Below are 23043 nucleotides of genomic sequence, written 5' to 3' on the forward strand. Positions count from 1 at the left end.
TTCAACAATGCTTGTCTTTCTCGCTTCCACTTTCCTTTTTGAAAAGTTTTCGGTTCCCCTCTTTATTTTTTTTGTTTTTAAACTATATAAAAGCACTCAGCAGAAATAAATGACTCTCTAAAACTTCCGGGTTGTCTCCCTGGCAGCGCTTTCTTTAAAGCCATTAAGCTAGGCATATAGTGCTCAAGTAATGGATCCACCCGGATCCCAAGGTATATCAAAGCCAATTTTAATTAACAATGATTTATAATTTAGTAGTGAGCACAAAGTAACATATATCATGCAACAACAAAGTCTAACTCTATTTCTATGCATCGGCATGTCATAAAAGAACAATTCATGCACACCAAGTAAAGGCCAATGCATAGTATAAGCAGTTTCTTGCAATTTTATCATATTGGAAACATAAAAAGGCGGAGATGTAGTTCCTCTCTCATAATAATTGCGAGTAGGAGCAGCAAGCACATGCATATTACATTCATCAAAAGTATCATGTGCAATGGTAAAAGGCAACCCATCAATATAATCCTGAATAAGCACAAATTTCTCCGATATATTGTAGTTTGGAGAATTCAAAAAGATAATAGGACTATCATGCATGGGTGCAATAGCAACAATTTCATGTTTAACATAAGGAACTATAGCAAGTTCATCTCCATAAGCATAATTCATATTGGCATCTTGGCCACAAGCATAGGAAGCATCATCAAAAAGGAATATTTCAAGAGAATCAACGGGGTCATAACAATCATCATAGTAATCATCCTTCGGTAAGCACGAAGGGAAATTAAACAATGTATGAGTTGAAGAGTTACTCTCATTAGAAGGTGGGCACGGGTAGCTAATCCTCTCTTCCTCCTTTTGTTCATCGCTCTCCTCATCATCTTTCTCATCCAATAAGCTCACAGTTTCATCAATTTCTTTTTCCATAGCTTCCTGCAAAATATTAGTCTCTTCTTGGACAGTGGAGAATTTCTCAATATATAGTTTAACATAAACATTAGAAGCATAATTATCATAACAATACTCAAGTCTGGCAAAATTTTCAGATTTGTAGAGAGTAGCATCATACTTTTCAATCAAAGAAGCAATTTCATAAGCACCCTTAAAAGCAACAAATTCTTCAATTTGTTGAACATCATAGTAATTATAAACACCCTTAGCATACGAAGATACAATTCCATTATCAATAAACTCACATTGGTAGGGAAGGTGTTTCTTAGGATTTTTAAAACAACAAGTAACATCATATATTTCACATAAAGTCCAAGCATATCATTGCAAACGATGAATTTGATCCAATAAAAGTTTCCCTTTTTCAGATATACGGTGTCGCACATAACAAGCATGCTCATCTAAATATTTGCCCTCAACTAAGCTAGTTGGGGGTTTCAGCACGAGCACAAAGCGATCGAAGATGATCCAAGTAAAAAGCTTCAGGAGTGTGATAGATTTTGAGTGGTTCTTCAACCATTGGTTCAGTAGGTACAAATATTTTTTTGGTATTTTGCGTTTTCTACCCATAACTGAAGATAGAAAACAACTAAGAACAGCAAATAAAAATTACTTAGTGATAAAGCAAACAAGCACACACGAGAATATTCACCCCACGCTATGACTCCCCGACAACGGCACCAGAAAAAGGTCTTGATAACCCGCAAGTATACGGAATAATTGTAGCCTCTTTCGATAAGTAAGAGTGTCGAACCCAACGAGGAGCTAAAGGTAGAACAAATATTCTCTCAAGTCCTATCTACCACTGATACGACTCTAAACATGCTTAGCGTTCGCTTTACCTAGAACAAGTATGAAACTAGAAGGACTTTGCAAGTGTTGTTGGATAGGTTTGCAAGATAATAAAGAACACGTAAATAAAAAGTAGGGTCTGTTTAGATAAAGACACAACTAAGTTAGTTTTAGTAGAGAGCTTTTTGTCACGAGAAAGTTGTTTGTCCAAGGCAATCGATAACTAGACCGTTAATCACTATTGCAATTTTATTTGAGGGAGAGGCATAAGCTAACGTACTTTCTCTTCTTGGATCATATGCACTTATGATTGGAACTCTAGCAAGCATCCACAACTACTAAAGATCATTAAGGTAAAACCCAACCATAGCATTAAAGCATCAAGTCCCCTTTATCTCATACGCAAACAACCTACTTACTCGGGTCTGTGCTTCTGTTCACTCACGCCACCCACCATAAGCAAATCATGAACATATTGCAAACCCTACAGTGGGGATCCCTCACGCTTGCGCGACACGGAGAGCACCATAGGACAGCACCAATAATAAAACATGCAACTCAAACCAATCACGATCATCAATTAACCCATAGGACAAAACGGATCTACCCAAACATCATAAGATAGCCATACATCATTGGGAAATAATATATAGCGTTGAGCACCACGTTTAAGTAGAGATTATAGCGGGTAAGAGAGGGGTTACACCGCTGCATAGAGGGGGGGAGAGTTGGTGATGAAGGCGGTGAAGTTGTTGGTGAAGATCGCGGTGATGATGATGGCCCCCGGCGGCGTTCCGGCGCCACCGGAAGCAAGGGGGAGAGCGCCCCCCCCCCCCCCCCCCCCTTCTTCTTCTTCTTCTTCCTTTACCTTCTTCCTAGATGGGAGAAGGGTTCCCCTTTGGTCCTTGGCTCCCATGGCATGGGAGGGGCGATAGCCCCTCCGAGGTTGGATCTATCTCTCTGTCTCTCTCTGTTTCTGTGTTCTCTAATTCTGCCCCTTCACCGTTTCTTTTATATCCGGAGATCCGTAACTCCGATTGGGGTGAATCTTCCGCCCAGATCTTTCTCATAAAATTAGCTTTCTTGCGGCAAAAGAAGAGCGTCAACCGCCTTACAGGGGGGGCCAAGAGAGTCCAGGGCGCGCCTGCCTCCCTGGGGCGCGCCCCCTATCTTCTGGCCCCCTCGGGCACCGTCTCGCGTTGATTTTCTTCTCAAAAATCATAAATATTCCAAAATAATTCTCCGTCCGTTTTTATCCCGTTTGGACTCCGTTTGATATGGGTTTTCTACGAAACATAAAACATGCAACAAATAGGAACTGGCACTGGGCACTGGATCAATATGTTAGTCCCAAAAATAGTATAAAAGTTGCCAAAAGTGTATGAAAGTTGAAGAATATTGGCATGGAACAATAAAAAATTATAGATACGACGGAGACGTATCACATGTCATCTACATGCCTGCGCTTGGCAAGATTATCTCTAGTTAAGCTCTTATTATAGTATATCAACCACAGAAAAACATGGATATTGGGTGGAACTTTGATTTTCCAGATATCATCTTTAATCTCAGCAGACACCCCCCCCCCCATAGTTAATTAACTTATAAAAGGATTTGACAGAGTATTTGCTGGAAGATTCTAGCATCCAAACAGGTTGATCTGGAGAATCAGATAATGCCACTTGCTTAACTAAATTATTGAGTTCATTCCATCTAGCTATAGTCTTTTCCTCCACACATCTCCTAAAAGTAAGGTGAAGTTCACCACTCACCCAACATGTGCAAGAGTAGATTCTTGCTGTTGACATATATCATACAGGTCCCAAAATGAAGTTTTAAGAGAGCAATCCCCAATCCAGATATCATGCCAGAAGGCAATACTCTTGCCATCCCCAGGGACCCATCTATAGAAGTTTTTTGAAGCCGCAAGGGCCCAAGATAAGCTTTTCATAAAATGAGACCCCAGGGTAACCTTAGTGCTAAAGAAGTTAGGGTTGGCAGTATTATATTTGTAAGCCAAAATCTTTTTCCAATCACTATCCCTATCATCATAAAATCTCTTCCCCCAAGAAGCCAAAAGGGCCATGTTAAAATCTCTAAGGTTGGGAACCCCCATACCACCAAACTCTTTCCTCCTGGAGATCAACCCCCAATTAGCAAGGTGATATTTATGATTATCACCCACATTACCCCAGAAGAAGTGAGACATCTAAGAAGTAATCATATCAATAGCCCATTTGGGAAATTTAACAATAGAATTAGATAGGCAGGAATGCTAGCAATACAAGTAGTAAGAAGGATCAATTTGCCCATATAGGAGAGAAATCTCCCCAACCAGCCAGATATGTTCTTAATAATTCTGTCAATGATGGGTTGAAGATCTTCTCCCTTCTAAGCTTTTTAAAATGTAGAGGGACTCCTAGATATTTAAAGGGGAAATCCCCAAGCTGGCAACAGAAAACCTGAGCAAAATCTTTAGATAGTTGCTCAGAGATATTAATGGCATGCAAATCACTTTTATGAAAATTAATCTTCAAGCCAGAAATATTTTCAAAACAGGAGATGATCCATTTCAAATTTTTGGCACAATCTAAAGAACTATCAAGGAATAATATGGTATCATCATCATACTGTAGGCTAACCACCCCACCAGGAATGGCATGAGGCAACAGCCCACAAATTAAACCTCTACTCGCAGCCTTATAAAGCATTTTAGAAAAAACATCAGCCACCAAATTAAACAGCAAGGGTGAATGAGGGTCACCCTGCTTCAAGCCTTTTCCCCCAGAAAACCGGGGACCATTGAAATCATTAATTCTGACCTGAAAAGTCCCTTGGTAAATAGTAGACATAACCCACCCTACCCATGTACTGCCAAAGCCTCTAGAAAGAAGCATTTCCTTCAAAAAAATCCCAACTAACTCTATCATATGCTTTCTCATAATCAAGTTTAAGAAATAAGCCAGTAGATCCAGACCTATGGATTTCATGAATGACCTCATGAGCCATCACCACACTTTCTAAGATGAATCTGCCCTTAATAAATGTAGTCTGGTTAGAAGAAACAAGCTTGTCACATAAGGGGGAAACTCTAGTAGTCATAGCTTTAGAAAAAAATTGACAGCACAATTACTAAGACTGATAGGTCTAAAGTTTTTCATATCTCTAACCATAGGAACTTTTGGTATGAGAGTAATAATGGCATTGTTCAGCTTATATATATCAAGGTTACCATTCTCAAAAATCTCTAACCATCCACATAAAATCTTTTTTGATCAGATCCCAAAAGGTTTGATAAAATAAAAAAAGACAGACCATCAAGGCCAGGGGCACCACTAGCATAGGAGCTCATAATAGCCTGTTTCATTCCTCTTCAGAAAAAGGTTTCTCTAGCTGTTCTCTCTCCTCATTACTAACCATTCCATCAATAGACCAAAAGTCATCATCCAGATGGATGTCAGGTTTAGGTTCAAAAGCAAACAATTCTTTGTAGAAAGAGGTAGCCACCTCAAGCATCTCCTTGGTCGAAGTGACCACACCATTTGGACTATTTAATTCAGTAAGATGATTTTTTTTCTATGTCTGTGATTGGCAAGGGCCTGGAAGTAGGCATTGTTCCTATCTCCCTCTAAAAATTTTCTGTCCCTTGATCTCTGCCATAAAGCAGTTTCCTCTTTCTTCCACACATCATCCAGTTCTTTCTTAATCTCCTTCATTCTGTCATAGTCAGAAACAGATAGTTGCTGAGTTTCAGACATGACATCAAGGATGTCAAACTCCAGAAGGAGTGCCTTTTTCTTATTTTTCAAAGTTGCCTCTCTATTAATACTCCACCCTTTAGTTTTCTTTCTGAGGACCTGTCTTAACCATCCAGTTATCAGCTGAGGATTTAGATGAGGACACATAATTCCAAGCTTCTGTGACCATTTGATGGAAACCTGGCTGGGATAGCCACCATTTCTCAAACCTAAAAGGTTTGGGGGTTAGATGGGGCTCTAGCACCAGTGTCCAGGACTAGATGAGTGTGATCACTCCCCACCCTGGGAAGTGCTGAAAAGGTAGAGAAAGTAAAATGTGCATCCCAGTTCACATAAATGAATACTCTATCCAGAACAGCAAAAACAGGGGAAATTTGATTGTTAGACCAAGTAAACACTCTATTAGAGATAGAAATCTCCATCAGGGCCCATCTGTTGATCCAATCATTAAATAGAAATATAGTTTGTTGATTAATAAAACCACTACTTTTTCAGTTTCATTCCTAACCAGATTAAAGTCTCCACAAATCACAATAGGGTAAGAAGCATTGGTTAAAGTATCATGTAATTCAGCCACAAAATTCATTTTAAATTCAGGATATGCAGACCCATACACTAACACCAACTGCCAAACAAAGCCATCAAGCTTATTCTTAACAGTAGCAACAACAAAAAAAATCTTTGGTTAATAAAACCAACCACCTCAAAAATATTTTTCTTAAATCCTAAAAGGATCCCCCAGCAGTATTATCAGCTGGCAAGAAATGCCACACAAAATTGTCATATCTATTAATAGCTTTGAGGAAACCCTCAGAAATAACTTCTTTTTTAGTTTCTTGAAATCCAATAAAGTCGGGATCAGATTTAGCAATAGTATCACATAGGCACTGAATCTTCCCATGTTGTCCAAGACCCCTAATATTCCAAACAAGACCTATCATATTAATCAATTTTAAAAGGGTGAGATAAGCCACAAGGCTTAGCTTTAATTAGAACAGTGGGTGTTTTCCTAGCAGCAACAGCAGTGCCAACTGGCTCCATGGAAAAATCACCTCCAGGTGTACTAACTAACTCATTAATATCAATGTCAAGATTATCGGGAAGAATTAATTCAGGAATTTTGCTGGCAAAAACCAGACATCTCTCTTTCTTCACAGCTATCATCTCAGCAATGGTGAGGTTCTTTTGAGTCTCATCTCCACCAACAGTTAAGTTCATTTGACTCATTTGATCAACAAGAATAGACTTATCAACGGTGGAAAAGGATTTACCTTTAAATGTTTGTGGCATCTCCAAGTTTTTCCTCCTCTTGTATGCAGCAGCTTTCTCCATGATGTTAACATTTCCATGCCCTCTGGTAGCAGGCTTCTGAGCTAGCACAGGTCCCCATTTTGGTTTATTCTCATGAATGGCTCCATCTTTCTGGGCTTGGTTAAGTGATTCCAACAGAGATCTCTTCCAAGTCTCACTTTGTAAGATATGAATGGCCTCGAGGGGGAGAACCCCCAGCTCCTCTTCTTGTGCCTCCTCATTTTCAGAATCAGATAAATCCACTGACCTCAGCAGGTCCTCACAGTATTCCATACTACTAGCACTCTTCTCAAATATCATAGGTGTGTCATTCTTACCAGAAGGAGAAGGAGCTTTTTGAATCACAATTTTTGCCTCCTCTTTCTCCTCCCCAATATTAGTTTTGCATTGTTCTGGAAGATTACTAACACAGCCAGTCCTAATATCATGTCCATCAGAAGATGTACCACCAAGATCAACATTAGCCATAGCACATTTTATAATGAAATCCTCCTGATCAGCATCATGGTCATGCTCCATAGGTGCAACCACCAAACTTTGAGCAACATGCTTGTTGGAAGATCCATGTTTGGTTGAGAAGTTAGCTTTATCTAATTCAACAATAGCCAGACCACCATCACTTGACCCATCAGATGCATGTTCTCCATGGGTCCCACTGCCTTTTTCAGCTTGCTCTTCCTCAGCTCTCTCATCTTCCTCATTACCTTCCTCATCATCATCCACATCAATGACAGAGTCAACTCCACCTGCCTGTTCAAAGCCTTCTACAGTAAAGCCAAGCAGGAATAATTTTTTCTTCATCTCAATCAGCCTCTCAAAAGGAATCCTAGTGGGATCTTTGCAGGCAATTTTAATCCTAACATTCTCAAAAAAAGTCCTAAACATACCATTCCAATCCACATATGTAAGCACCCCAAATAGTGAAGCAATTTGAGCAAAAACTTTCCAAGTACACCATTTTCGGGGGATACCCTCAATCAGCACCCAGGCTTCAACCAGCTGCCCAAAAGGCTCACATCCTCCTTTCCATTCAGTCAAGGTAACATTCACATCCTGTGGCAGAGAAAACCTAGGCAGCTCAATGAGGTCTTCCACTTTCTCCCATGGGGGAAATCTGACCAAAAAGGTCTTGCTGGAGAGCCCTATGATCTGCCATGGCCAATGATTGGTCTTATAGAAAGTAGCAGATAGCAATTCCATCAGTTTAGAGCAATCCACCTCTCCCTTTAAGATATTCACCACAGCACAGTTCTGAAAATTCAACCACTTCAACTCATTAGCAATAGGCACATCCACATGGTAGAAACCAAGACCTTGAGCTCCACTGCCAAAGAAGGAATCAGTAGGTTGCACTTTAGACCACGTTGCACAGTTGTTGACATTGTGGTTTTGCTGACAGATAAAACAAGCTTTTGGCTTCACGCAGTTCCCAACATAATGCCCAGGCCCTCCACAGTTGAAGCAAATCATATCCTTGTACCTAGGATCAAGGATTTTTTCCACTTCAACCTCTGCAGATTGAGAAGATTGCACTTGGGCTGGGCCAACAGTCGAGGCTATGGATCTGGTTGGCTTGGGGGCCGGGGCTTGCTCCTTCGCTGACGGCGCAGATGGCTGCTTCCGCCCAGCGAAAGAGGTAGATTTCTTTCCCACCACCTTAGAATGACCAGCAGCAAGATTGCTGCTCCCTCCTGCACGACGATCGGCCATCTTCAACCCATGCATCACGATCTCCGCAAAAGAGAGTGAACCAGGACCAATTCCTTCACAAGCAACCTTGATTTGTTTTGGCGGGGGATTAAATGGTCGAATTGATGCAGGAAAACAATCAGTGGTCGAAAAGGAGTTGCTCTCGACTAGGTCTCTTCGGATCCAACAAAGGAACCCGGATTTAGGGTTGGTCTGAGGCCGCGGGGTAGGATTTTTGGGAGCGGCAGCGAGGGGGGGAGGGAAGGGATAAGCCAGAGCTGGCCAAAGTGATCCTCCATGTTTTCTAGGGTATCAACTTTACGTAACCGCTTCGCCCTATCCGTTTTCTCCCCCAGCACACGCAATTTGAGTGTGGGTCCAGTCAACGCTGGATTTGAAGGGGAGGAACGACAAGGAGTCGTCTCCCCCAACTTGGGGCTTGAACTTGAAACATGACCGAGCCCCTCGTCGGAAACCAACTGTGACGAGGTCTAACCGGCTGTAGAAACAACAGCACAATCCTTACCGCTTATAGGAAACATGAGGGAGAACCCCCAATTCAACTACCAAATCCTTGCCTAGAGAATGAATATTCGAACCAACTCGATCTACCATCCCCAATCGGCACAAACAAAAATCCCGCAATCGAGCTTTGAGAGATAAATCAGCATGAATGTAGTGCATACCTAACTCACCAGGCCACGGCGGGGGATCGATGGGTCGTCGCTGAGCTTGAACCGGTCGGGGTAGCCTATCTACTGATGGAGTTGGGGCCAAGCGATCCCCGGCAGGAGGAACTCCGGCGGGATGTTGGCGATGCCCTCCCACGACGGCGGCCGGATGTTGAGCCTCGAGGGATTCGCCGTCCTGAAGTTCTCCCACCCCGCCGCCTGACGCGAATCCGATGATTCGGCCTCCTAGATGGCCCAGAAGACGAGCTCCAGATCCCCACAGCCGTCGTCTCCGATGAAGCCCGCGCGCTCGACTAAGTTCGCGTGGCGGAGGATGTGGAGGTGGATCTCCCCCCACTCGTCTCGGTCAGGGAAGCGCTCCAGCACCACCCGGCGCATCTCGCGGCGAGCCTCCGGCGAGTTCGGGTCGATCTCTGGTAGCGGCCCCGTCGCTGGAGGTGGGAGCGCTCGCGGTTCCGCTACCCTTGACATCGGCTCGGGTCGATCTCTGGTAGCGGCCCCGTCGCTGGAGGTGGGAGTGCTCGCGGTTCCGCTACCCTTGACATCGGCGCAAGCCGACGCACCCGAACGTCGCGACGACGCGCACCCACCAAGCGAGATCTCAGGTGAGGGGATAAGCTCGTATTAATGGCGCCTCATGCGCATCGCCCGAGGGGAAGAGAGAGGGGGAGGGGAGGGGAGACAGCATCATCGAAGAGTTGACACAATGTTGTTAACCTATCACTAAAGCATTCCAGTATCGGCAATGAAGATGATAATCCTTGTTAGCCAAGGAAGAAAAGGTGCACAAATCTCAGAAGGAAAAAGTAGAAAAGATGAGCACGGACAGTGATCTGGAGAAACTCTCCCCTTCTACGTAGAACCGAAGCTCATGCCTAGAATGCTACTGAACGTCGACATCCCTGTTAACTGTTAAGCCAAGGAAGAAAAAGAGCACGGGCAATGGTCCATGGGCGACGGCCAATCAGTTGGGCGCTGGTCCCTTCCGGCGCCGGCACCCCATCTGGGGCACTCCTCCATGGCGCCCATGGCTCACATGCCCCCAGTTTTGTCTCATTGGGCTACAGGAAGCATCCGGAGCAAAGGACCTGTCTTGTGCTGTTACTGTCAACTCAGCTGCTGCAACCCTCACTTATAGGAGACTCTTTTCCTTCCTGTCAACCTCATGCTGCAGCTTGCACCATCAGGGTTGCAGTTTAGGGCTCAATCATGAGCATCACCATTATAAACTGTATGTACAATCAGTGGCTCTTGCATCCCAGGGACAGATGCCCCTTCCAGAAGAAGGCAGACAGACAGACAGATGATACATGAACCTTGAAAGCAGACCAGGCAGCAGCAGCAGGGTGAAGAACTTCATTTCTAGCTGAAGATCACACGACGAACTTACTGCGGCGCGGCGAACAGGCTGGGTCCCAATATAGATTTACCATAAATAGATTAGTCGGTGCTAGATACACATCAACACATAACTCATAACGAGAAGAAGACTAGGGATATCTACAGCACACCGCATTACTTATTTCAAGTGTTATTACTCCTGACTGAGAAAAAGAATCGCCGCGGCGGTGCTACTATTCTCTACACAAGGCTCCTCATCTTACGCTTCAGCCACATGGTCCGGATATCTACACTCAGCGACAGGAAAATCTCCCGGTTGCTTGGATCCAAGAAGACGTCCGGGGCGAGCGACTTGTCCACCGGCGAGAGGTCCGCCATGCCGTTCATCACCTCAATGCACCGCGGGATGCTGAACCTGTTGTCAGCAGGGCTCTCTCGCTGTTTACTGTTGTTGTTGTCTCTCTGATGATGAAACTTGGGGTCTGCGTGTCCTTCCATAGCATCGGATGTTCCGTCCTCGCTGGGCCTCCTCATGTAGCGCCATTGTTCTCCCCGTGCTTCCTCGGCAGGCCTCCTCGAGAGCTGCCATGTCTCTGGACGCACCTGGGTCAGCGGTTTCGGGTACAGGTGCCCATTCACAGTGTGAACTTCAACGCCCACTAGAGTCTCCTGTTGGAATGAAGACTCTCGGGATACTGGAGACGGGGGGATAGGGGACAGTGGACGATTCATGTAATAATCATCTTCATCGTCGTCGTCATCATCACTTGAGATAACTTCCGTTCCATTCCTTTCAATCGGAGTGGGTCCGGGTGTGGGTGTGGCAAGAATACTTTTACCATCCAAAATGACACCAACTGCAGAACACAAACAAACAAAAGTTTTATTTTCGATACAGATTGAAAACCATAACCATAATTGAGATGAAGTTAGCTTCTCCAATTAAGGGGTAGCAAGCAAATCAACAGAACAAATAAATCCACAATATTATGTCAAACATCTTTGTAAAAAGAAAAGGTACCGCAATAGAATTCATCAAGCGAATTCCAACATATCCTAACCTAATATATGCAGAATAAAAAGCTATTCTGGAGGCTCTGAACCAGCATGCATTCCAGAGTTAGTATATGTGGTAAAAAGCTGAGGTCATCTATGGTACCAAAACATTGATAATGTACCGTAACACCATATAGCCAGTTGTAAACACTGCCAAATGATTAAGCAGGAACATAATATAAATAATACTCCCTCCGTCCGGAAATACTTGTCTTCAAAATGAATAAAAGAGGATGTATCTAGATGTATTTTAGTTCTGGATACATCCCTTTTTGTCCATTTTGATGACAAGTATTTTCAGACGGAGGGAGTAGACCATTCTCCTATAAACTAAACCATCTTTTTTTTTTTACATTTAAGTACCGAGTTAGCTTATCTTCACTACTAATAAATTAACAGGGAGTAATTTACCTTATTGTGCAGTGTATATAGTTCAAAATGTGTACCATATAGATGGAGTACAACCTATTGAATTTAGAGCATAGCTAATACTATTTTGTGTGTGTAGACCGATGGTTTGCCTAACTGTGGTGATTTTTTAATCAATCTTAAATATAAAACAAATATGTTCTCATAGACACAAAAACACATAATAATAATTAGTTGAATTTTGAAAACACGTTCATATTGTGACTACCCATTCATGAATTAGCAGTTACCCATCCACCCAATAAGCACATATCTTTTTTTCTTTTTGAGGAATTCATATCATTGTACACATCACTGACTTTAACATCTTGCAATCTAGTACGTAGTTCACTAGTTCCAAGAGTTGGCACCAGATTTATGTTACCTTTTTTCCCATATGGGTTTTTACAATCATCGCATTTACAGTTGATGGAGCATCCTGCCCCTCCCTTCAAAGACAGAAGAAAAAAAATACCAGTCACAAGCTGAGAGAAGAGAAAAACTAATAGGATAGAGTTGCCTTTAAAAAAAAATAGGATAGAGTTGGATACGGGACCTGGTAGCAGTCACAGTATTTCTTAAGGCAGCCTGACTTTTTGCAAGTGCATTTTCTTCTAAAAAAGTCCATTTGGTATCTTGCAAATTCCTTGAGAGAATAAAAAAAAGTAGCAGGATCGTCAAAAATAGAACAAGGAAATAGTTGGACATTTACCATGTCATGTTTGAACAAGATTTATACCGTTGAATTTTGACCAGCCTCTGCTGGTCGAACAACTTGCAAAGGCAAGCCTGGTGGTGTATTCTGTTGAACACCATGAATAGGCTTGTTATAACATGGGTCACAGCCACATAATTCAGAACATTGTGACCCAGAAGCAAAACACACACAATAACTGCCACAGTATAAAGCAATTGATCAGTACAACAAGAAGGAACTTGAATTTAGCAGTAAGAAATCATAAATCATGTTGTGTATAATGCATGAGCGTGGTTAGATAGGTATGGTATATGTTTGTGTGTGCAGGGTGGGTGCATCAGTGCGTGCGAAAATTAGCATTCCCCATCTTTTCCATGCATCACCAGTTAACAACCCCCCCCCCCCCCCCCCCTGCCTGAAACTCAGTTCCCTCCATTGCAAGAGTGCCGTAAAGCAATACATGGCACTAACACGCAGACTGTGTACAGCTAGACCAGAATCCCAGCCAATCTACTAATCTTAGGTGTGCTTCAAGTGTGTGACATTGCATCAGTGTCTAGTAAGTACAGGTGAACGTAAAATCGAAACAACAACTCAACATATTTGGATAAAGTTGTGTTTTTTTAAGCTGTAGGCATGTTCAAATAGAGCTGGTAAACATGCTCAAATAGAGTCGCAAAATCTTTAGGGGTCTCGATTGGCTACATTGGGTGCCTTTTCCAACAAACATCTGAAATGCCCGAGCACAGAATCTAGTATTGCTAAAAAAAGCACCAGACTCATTGCAGATGTCGAACTGAACTAGTGCCGGATCAAAATGCCAATTGCATCCTAAACAATCAGAAGATGTACTGAGAATCCAAGCACGCTATATCTCTCCCCTCACTAAATTCTGGCGTTCTTCGATGTGACATTTGCAGCATTTGGCATTACTAGCGAGATAGAGGAAAATTCGTGCAACTTACAGCTTCAGGCACCTGGACTTCTTGCAGCTGCACGTCCTGCACCCTTCCCCGTCCTCCGCTTTCCTCCTACAACCAAACACGGGAGAGAAAATGAAAGGCCAGTGAGAGGGAATCCCAGAGAAAATACTCGGCACGCAACGAACCAAAAGAGGAAATCGGGGGCGAAATCCAAATTTTGCCGAAAAGGGTAAAAAGGAGGGGCACCGACTTCTTCTTCCTGTCGGAGCTCCCGTTCGCCTCGGCCGGCGGCGACACAGCCGTCCACACCGCGGCGGGCGCGGGCGCGGAGACGAGCGCCATAGCTTCGGTAGCAGGAGCAGCCGGGGCGGGAGCGGGAGCGGGGACGGGGGCGGGAGGCGGGGGAGGGACGGGGACGGGGGCGGGGGCGTCTGGGGGTGCCTCGGATCCGGAGGGCTCGAGCGGCGGCGGGGGCCTCGGGGGCTCCTCTGGATCCCCCGCGGCCACCATCGGGTAGGGCGACGGCGGCCGCCCGATCGGCGGCTGCGGCGGAGGCGGCGATGGATTCGCCGTGGTGGCGAGGCGGGGGGGAGAGGGAGGGGGAGAGAGGTGGAGGAGTGAACGAGGCGGAGTGGGATTGGAGAGGAAGGCGCAGGGGGAGGTGGATCGGACGGCGCGTGGAGGGCTTTAGGATTCGGGACAGGCCGCTGGAGGGTCCAGATCGGTGGGTCCTCTTTTGATCGGGCCGATTCACTCCTGATTTTCTACGGCAGCAAGGATGTAAGAAGGCCATTAGTGATCTTAATTACGCACAAAGTGGAGTACACTATAATTCCTAGTACTAAATTACTCCCTCCGTTTCTAAATACAAGCCCTTTTTAAAGATTTCAATTAAGACTACATGCGGAACAAAACTAGTGAATGTACACTCTAAAATATGTCTACATACATCTGTTTGTAATTCTTATTATAAAATCTCTAAAATGACATATATTTAGGAACGGGGGAAGTATTTATCAAATTTAGATGGTAATCTTGAAAAGAAAAATACTCAGAAACCGTCAGTTGACTGCCTTCATGGCCGGTGGATCTAAATTTGATCGAACGCCCGCAACAACTCATACAATGTAGTCCAGTTTTGCCATGTGGCCCTTGTTGCAACGGCTTCAAGCGCAACACCGACTCTGTTTGCAGATCTGAGCAAATAAGGTTTGTTGCGGATGCAACATAGGCTACATTGCAAAGGTATAAACGCAACGCCCCGCAGCAACGCATACAATGTAGTCCAGTTTTGCCATGTGGCCCTTGTTGCAACGGCTTCAAGCGCAACACCGACTCTGTTTGCAGATCTGAGCAATAGGTTTGTTGCCGATGCAACATAGGCTACATTGCAAAGGTATAAATGCTTCGACGGACCACAACACAACTCATGCTGCGAGCTCCTGAACGCAACATGAGCCATGTTGCAAACGGCTGGGCGCAGCTGAGTGACAGAGATCAGAGGGCCATTACGCGCACCATCCAACAGTTGTTGAGGCGGTCAATCCGATCATCAACCAGCTAAAGCATAATCAGTGTTATGTTTACACATGTTGTGGGCGTTTGCTCATGCACTGTTCTTATAAACTCGAAAGGAATTTGCTACATTTAAGTGAGAAACAAAAACAGACAGACTTGTTAAAGAACTTTTGTGCACAGGCTGTGCAATTTATTTTCAAAAATTCTACTAGTCTGCAAGCAATGCATTTTAGAGAGCAATGCCCATACCATTCGACCTGTACTGTTCTAACATCCATCATGTAGAGCAAAACCATTGGCAAGATGACACTAATCACTAGAATCACAAGGATAAGGTTTCCCCAGGAGAAGGAGAAGGTTTTACAGACAAAACAACCACACAGCATAGCACAGCACTGGCGACACCGAGAACGAAGCAACGTAATGGTACTTTTAAAAACATAGCTGAAGCTCCAGCGTATCATTACAACACAGGCTTACCCAGGAGATATAACAAGACAAGACACACAAGAACCATGTGAAGGACACCGTCAAAGTTATACATAATCGTTTGCACCAAATGTTGCGATCTTATGCGATATCTAAAATGAGAACCGCGAGGGTTCTTGGGAATGACACGTTCTACGCGACAAGTGTTCTTTCAGTAGAACGTCCCCTCCGGAGGCTGCACTAATTTCCGGTTGTGTGATGTCGCCATCTCTTTCTTAAGCTGTATCAAGATGTTCTCCATTGTGTACTCACGGCGCCAGTTGGACAGCAGGCTAAACTTCCTTTGGTCCACCTGCATTTTTGCTCCAGGTTAAGTTTGAAATACAAGGAGAACAAGTGGATATACAACGTTCAGGGGTCACGGAGACAGTGCCATACCAATCCAGTCTCGGCATTTACACAGGTCATGTTGATTCTTGAGTGAAACCTAACAGTCGGTGGCCTGTCGGGATAGTCCTTGTCACAGAAAAGCTTCAACTGATAAATCCGGCCCTCATGGACAGTCTACAAAACCATATATAGATAAACAAGAAAGCACAAACTCAGAAATGCAACAAATCATATTTCAAGAAATCAATGGTCAGTGGAAATATCTCACGTTGTGGGGACCAATTATTGTTCCTGTCCAGGAGCGCATGTAGATATCATCTGCGTCATCCATTCCATAGCTAACTGTTCCATCCCCAATACCCTTCTCTCCTCTCTCAAGCTCTTCCAGCAGTCTAAAGTTCCTCGGCACTACAGAAATATTTTTATGGCAATCAGTATCAATAATACACTTCCAGCAACATTAATAGATACGGCATAGGCACATCATCAAATTTGATGTTCAGAATAGCTACATACATAAAACGAAAAATGACCATAAAAAAAATTCATCCAAAATACACTGAACCAGGTAGTCGGCAGCTTACTAACAATTTTAGTTCTGCTTGCAGAGTTTCTAATACAAGTTGTTCCAATGAGCAATTAGGAGCCAGTAGATAACAAAGGGATAATTGCACCCAGCTGCATAGAGTAAATTATCGCAATCCTAAATGACAAAAATTCTCAGATATCTTGTATTCTACCTAATTATGTGCTCAATCTTTTAATGTACCATCTCCCTTGGCTGCGTAGCATCAGAAGATCACTCGAACTTGTATAGCTAGACAATCACAGAAATGTGATTTTATTCCTGTACTTCCAAAAGGCACGGCTATTCACAAGCTCTACACATAGTGGGAATGTAGTGTGGAAGCAATAAAGATTAGTACGCTTAAGTGTCTTTTATTCCAAGGATTAGTGGATTCCAAATATATAGTGCGACTGTTTGCTCTTTTCGGGAAAAATCGCCTAGTTAACTACAACTTGCAGACTTGCAAAGTGAATTTCCCAGAATGAAGTAAACAAACTGTTTTATGCCGTGACAACAAAGCATAGATGGGGAACACATTAACCCCAAGTATTCAGCTGTAGCAATCCTCTGGACTAGATGAGGAGCTGATGATAGTCTAAAGATGTAAGTGGGGCGTTTTCGCGGCCAGTATCATGGTATACATGCTAGTGTCACTTTTGTGGTCAGCGGTGAACTAATTGCCGAGTTTTGGAGGATAAGTAGGCTGCTGCTTGCATCTCTATGATAGTGTCCTATCTACCACGAGTCCACCACTTTGCACAAAGCTAGTCCATGTAATGCATTTTACTAAAATATCGGCACCAGCGGCAAATTCGGTACATTCATCATATCTTCTGGATAGATAAAATTTGACGATTCCTACTCCATCATACAGATTACCAACAGCAAAGGACTCCAGTTTCACGGTATCTTCGTCCAAACAAGCAACCCAGCGTCGTCATGCTAGTGACATGGGGGCAACAGTATGGCTCAGGTGCAGAGCTTCCTGCACCATACCCAACCGCAACGTATGAAGGACCACTCCCCCCCCTAGTTTTCTCGCCATCGGAACATTATTTGTTGCCTAATGTGCCAGAGACCTGCAGCCAAGACATCGCTGGAAGGCAGGCGGCAACGTATGACAGCTCATCAATTCTTCCTAAATAGTAGTACAAACTTATACTACCATGAAGCATGAAGGCGACGACCTAAACACGAGTCCCGGGAATTGAATGAACTGAGCTGAACTGAACCCCGGTGTTTGCTAAATTTAAGGAACTGCTATTCGCAGCAGTAGTCCACACCCTAACACAGGTACTTGAGCAGAGGGGGATCTCTTCCCCCGCGGACGGACGCGCCGGAGAAGACCAGATTCGAACCATGGATGGATGGACGGGAACGGATCCACGGCGCCAGAGAGCAAATCCGCGACTGATTGGACGGATTGGAGCATCGTATCGGTCGCGTACGGGGAGATTTGGGGCTTGGCGGCTGGCTGGCTGGGAGGAGAAAGTAGCAGGAGAGGTTTGGGCGAGCTAGGGCTTACCGACAACTCCGGCTGCGTCACCGCTCGACGCCATTCCAGAAAAGTGAGGAGCACGGGGAGGAGACCGCCCGACGGATGCGACAGGGGATTTCGGGGCGGCGCGCGTGCTCCGGTGGGGGGAGGCGGGCGTGCGTGCGTGCTCGCTCGGCGGCGCTCGTTCCCCTTTGGTGGTGGTGGGGTGGTGGTGGTGCACGGGTGCGACAGTGCGAGACGACGGGGAGAGGGGTGCGATGAAGTACGCGTGCAGGTGGGCTGGGTTGGGCCTGGGCCAGTCCAGGCCAGGTCAGGCTTGTGGAACAGGAAGATACTTTTAGGGCAACTCCAACGGGCCAACCCAAATCGTCCGCGACCAAATCGCCTGCGCGTGTCCATTTGGGTCAAAACGTCGGCCACTCTCCGATGCGTCTTTTTCCCCTCTTGATAAGGTTGCCCCTTCTCTCGGAGGCGATTGCCGCCGCCGTTGAGCGAGTTTCTTCCCTACCGTCGTACTCCCCTTGAAACCTGGTTCGGGCCGACTAAGGGGTGATCTTTGCATCACCGCTCGGCCGTGGCCAAGTGTCTCTAGGTAAACGGCTGGGTTAGGGTTCCTGCAACACACGGTTTTTCTCGATCGGGCTAGGGTTCTAGATGACGGCGGAAACTGCTGTTGGATCGGCCTCTGTCGATGCAACATCGTTCGCTAGTGACGTTGAGAAATTGATGGCGGGGCTAGGGCTTCACGAGGAGGATCCCGAAAATGTGGCGTTTGATGAAGGATCAGCGCCACATGAGGCTACAAGATGGTTGGCTCTAGCGAGGGTTCATTTATACAAACCTCATAGCCAAGGTTGGTTCTGCAGTAATATGAGACTATGGCATATGCGTCCTGGTGGGGGCCCAGGCAGCGGCCGCGGTCGTCGTGGAGGACACAACGGAGGCAGAGCGGGAGCTGAGAGTGGCCTTGGAGGTGCAGCATATGGAACAACAAGTCTAATGGAGGAGCTACAGTCAGAAAAAGACACCCTGCAGTCTGATGGAGTTGATCCTGATCTGGAGATGCATGATGCAGACCCTAGCAAAAAACGTTGATTCAAGCTCCCTCCAGCAGCAGCTAGCAGTACCTTGGCGATCACCTCCCTAGTAGTGCCGCCCAGACTTTCTTCCAATAAGGAGCCAAAGAAAGCAAGGATTGCAAATGACATGAGTATTGGACGGAAGGGTTCTTCTACAGACCCTAAGAGAGTTAAAGTGGTGACTGAAACTGAAAAGGTTTGGGCAGTGAACAACGGAGCGCAGAACAGGACTAAACAAAAGATGGCGGGTCCCGGTGAGGGGCGCCGCAAGGCCCAATGAGCGTCTTCTGCTGGAACTGTCGCGGCTAGGGCAAAGCCACGACAGTCCGTGAACTTCGCGATTTCGCAAGGAAATTTGCCCCTGCCCTTCTTTGTGTTGTAGAAACTCAGGTGGCGGGCGCGAGGGTAGAAGCTTTAGCAGGCACTCTTGGTTATGACAATTGTTATGCTATTGATAGTCAGGGTAGAAGTGGTGGCATTGGCATTTTTGGAACAATAAAATAAAAATAGAGGTACTTTGTTATTCAGTCTACCATCTTGATTGCTCTGTCCTTGAGCCGGGTTCTGATCTGTGGAGGTTGAAAGTGGTGTACGGTGAAGCTCAGACTCATCTCCGTCACCAAACATGGACCACATTAAAGAACATAAGTACTACAAGCACCCTCCCATGGCTTTGCCTGGGTGATTTCAACAAAGTCTTACGTCCGGATGAGCACGAGGGAGCAGGAAGGCGGAGAATGCACAAATCCATGCCTTTAGAGATGCATGTTACTAGATATTGGTTATTCAGGCCCTTTTTGGACTTTTGAGAAGAAGGTAACATGAGGCTCGTTCACAAGGGTGCGGCTCGAACAGGCTTTAGTTAATGCAGATTGGAACTCCAGGTTCCGCGTGTGGATTCAACTCACCTCACATCAGCGACGTCGAATCAAAGTGCAATACTTGTGAATTTCCATAGGGACCAAAGGCACAACCAGCGAGCTAGAATGTTTCGCTATGAGATCATGTGGGAAGACCACAACACATGGCCTGAAACCATAAATTTGGCTTGGTCTGATAATGGCGAGTGCATCAAGTTAGAGAACCTTTGGGTGAAGTTGAATGTGTTATCGCGTGAGCTGACACAGTGGAACAAGAACACCTCTGGGAGCGTTCGAAAAGAGATGAAGAATTTGAAACAGGAACTTGAAACGTTGCGCTCAGACCCGAACCGCACTGCACCTTCACACATTGAACTTAAAATTAACGAGAAGCTCATGGAATTGTACCATAGAGAGGAGATCATGTGGCGTCAGAGATCCAGGGTGGAATGGTTGACAACGGGAGATAAGAACACATTTTTTTTCATCTTCGAGCTAGCATACGGAGGAAGAAAAATATGATTAATGATATCCAGAACTCTCTTGGCGTGCTCTCTGATGATCCTGAGGAGCTCAAGGCGATGGTGCATGAATTTTATAAAAACCTCTATACGTCGGAGGGGGTAAGCAATATGGACGCGGTGCTTAACAGTGTACCCAACAAGGTTACGCCTGAGATGAACGAGTTGTTGTGTGCTCCATACACATGTGAAGAGGTCAAGACTGCTCTTTTCCAAATGTTCCCGACCAAATCCCCGGGTCCAGACGGTTTTCCAACGCATTTTTGTTGGGGAACGTATTAATTTCAAAAATTTCCTACGCACATGCAAGATCATGGTGATGCATAGCAACGAGAGGAGGAGTGTATCTTCATACCCTTGAAGATCGCTAAGCAGAAGCGTTTATCAACGCGGTTGATGTAGTCGTACACCTTCACGATCCGCCCCGATCAAGTACCGAACGTACGGCACCTCCGCGTTCAGCACACGTTCAGCTTGATGACGTCCTCACCTTCTTGATCCAGCAAGACGGGCAAAGTAGTAGATGAGTTCCGGCAGCACGACAGCGTGATGACGGTGTTGGTGAAGAACAATCTCCGCAGGGCTTCGTCTAAGCACTACATAAACTATGACGGAGGATAAACTAGAGGGGACGGGGTTGCCGGCACACGGTTTGGTGTTTCTTGATGTGTCTTTGGTGCTAGCCCCGCCCCTCTATTTATATGTTGAGCCTTGGGGTCGAAACTTGGAGTAAAAGCCTCCACAAAGTCGGTTTCACCCGAAAGGCAAGAGTCCTTCTCGGACTCCAGGGCCAGACGCCAGGGTTCCCGGCGTCTGGACCCAGACGCCAGGGACCCTGGCGTCTGGCCCCTAGACTCCGCAAAAATTCCTTTTGTTCTTTCTAAAAACCTTGTGGGCTTTCCCCTTTGGCCCAAATAAAGTGTTCTCATTCCCAAACATTTCGGGAAACATCCGAAATCCCTTCCGGTGAATTCCGGAACCCTTCCGAAGACCAAACACTATTATCCCATATATCAATCTTTATCTCCGGACCATTCTAGAGTTCCTCGTCATGTCCGTGATCATATCTGGGGCTCCGAACAACATTCGATCACCAACATACATAACTCATATAATACTATATCGTCAATGAACGTTAAACATGCGGACCCTACGGGTTCGAGAACTATGTAGACATGACCGAGACATCTCTTTGGTCAATAACCAATAGCGGAACCTGGATGCCCATATTGGCTCCTACATATTCTACGAAGGTCTTTATCGGTCGAACCACACTTACCTGAGTGCTTATACACGGTGCTCGCTCTCTGTCATGACCTGTCAGCCCTGGTCGGCTGGCCCCCGCAGTCTGGTTTACAATGGATTCGCCGGTGGTTTCGCTGTTGGCTTGAGTCCTAGTACCCACCTGCGTTGGGTCGGCCTGTCCCTTGGGCGGTCAATATTTTTTATTCTTAGCATTTTTTCCTTTCTAGTTTTTATGATAGTTTATGTCAAATATAAGCATTTTTTTTATTTTAGTACTGAATGTTCTCCTTTGCTTGAACTGACATCTTTTTTATAGTGTGTTTCCCTCGCTTTCTCTTTGTTCTCATTTTTTCAGCATTTTTTGGATTTTTTCTAAACATCTTGGTAAGATATATAGGACCGAACGAGTGGCATAGTCGTACTGACACAATTTTTTGTATGGACTGAAGAACATCTTTTTTATGGGGTGTGTGTGCATGGGGGGTTGGGAAACAGAATAAGCGCACTGCATGTGTGAAACGAGCGCACCGAGCCCCCTTCTCCATCCCAGCGAGGCCGAGCCAGGAAGACGCATGCGGAGGCAAGTCCGTAACATGACTTGCCCCATTATCTATCTTTTTAGGGGGAAAACCAGCACCGCATCGAGGGGCATAGTTGTACTGACACATCTTCCTTGTATGGACTTGCCCCCATTATCTATCTTTTTAGGGGGAAAACCAGCACCGCACCGAGGGACATAGTTGTACCGACACATCTTCCTTGTATGGACTTGCCCCCATTATCTATCTTTTTAGGGGGGAAACCAGCACCGCACCGAGGGGCATAGTTGTACTGATACATCTTCCTTGTATGGACTTCCCCCCATTATCTATCTTAGGGGGTGTTGGTGCGTGGGGGAGGATAGAATAATCGCACTTCGCCTGTAAAACGAGCGCACTGCCCCGTTAGTGCGAGGCCAAGCCGAGGAGGGGGGTCGGGACCCCCCTCCCCCATCCCGGCGAGGCCGAGCCAGGGACGAGCCGTAGCAAGCGACGACGCGGCGTGCCACGGCGTCGCATGTGGAGGCGAGTCTGTAACATGACTTGCCCCCATTATCTATCTTTTTAGGGGGAAAACCAGCACTGCACCGAGGGGAATAGTTGTACTGACACATCTTCCTTGTATGGACTTGCCCCCATTATCTATTTTAGGGGGTGCGGGTGCGTGGGGGACAGAATAACTGCACTGCGCCTGTCAAACAAGTGCACTGCCATGTTAGCGCGAGGCCGAGACGGGGGGGGGGGGGGTCGGGACCCCCACTCCCCCATCCCGGTG

The 23043-nt window shown here is 45.5% G+C and overlaps 1 protein-coding gene and 1 pseudogene across 1 annotated transcript; both read right to left on the reverse strand.

Annotated features, from left to right (window-relative positions):
• Positions 1–10605: 10605 nt before the first annotated feature.
• Positions 10606–14265, reverse strand: LOC123110463 (protein lin-54-like; annotated as a pseudogene).
• Positions 14266–15551: 1286 nt separating this feature from the next.
• Positions 15552–18274, reverse strand: LOC123110464 (ubiquitin-conjugating enzyme E2 variant 1C). Its single transcript, XM_044530989.1, has 4 exons — positions 18052–18274; positions 16227–16366; positions 16007–16132; positions 15552–15920 (listed from the first exon to the last, which is right to left on the reverse strand). The coding sequence occupies exons 1-4, from the start codon at positions 18083–18085 to the stop codon at positions 15780–15782; spliced, it is 441 nt and encodes a 146-aa protein (XP_044386924.1). The 5' UTR covers positions 18086–18274; the 3' UTR covers positions 15552–15779.
• Positions 18275–23043: the final 4769 nt, after the last annotated feature.

Source organism: Triticum aestivum, chromosome 5B (genome assembly GCF_018294505.1).
Source record: "Triticum aestivum cultivar Chinese Spring chromosome 5B, IWGSC CS RefSeq v2.1, whole genome shotgun sequence".
In the NCBI taxonomy this organism is placed as follows: Eukaryota; Viridiplantae; Streptophyta; class Magnoliopsida; order Poales; family Poaceae; genus Triticum; species Triticum aestivum.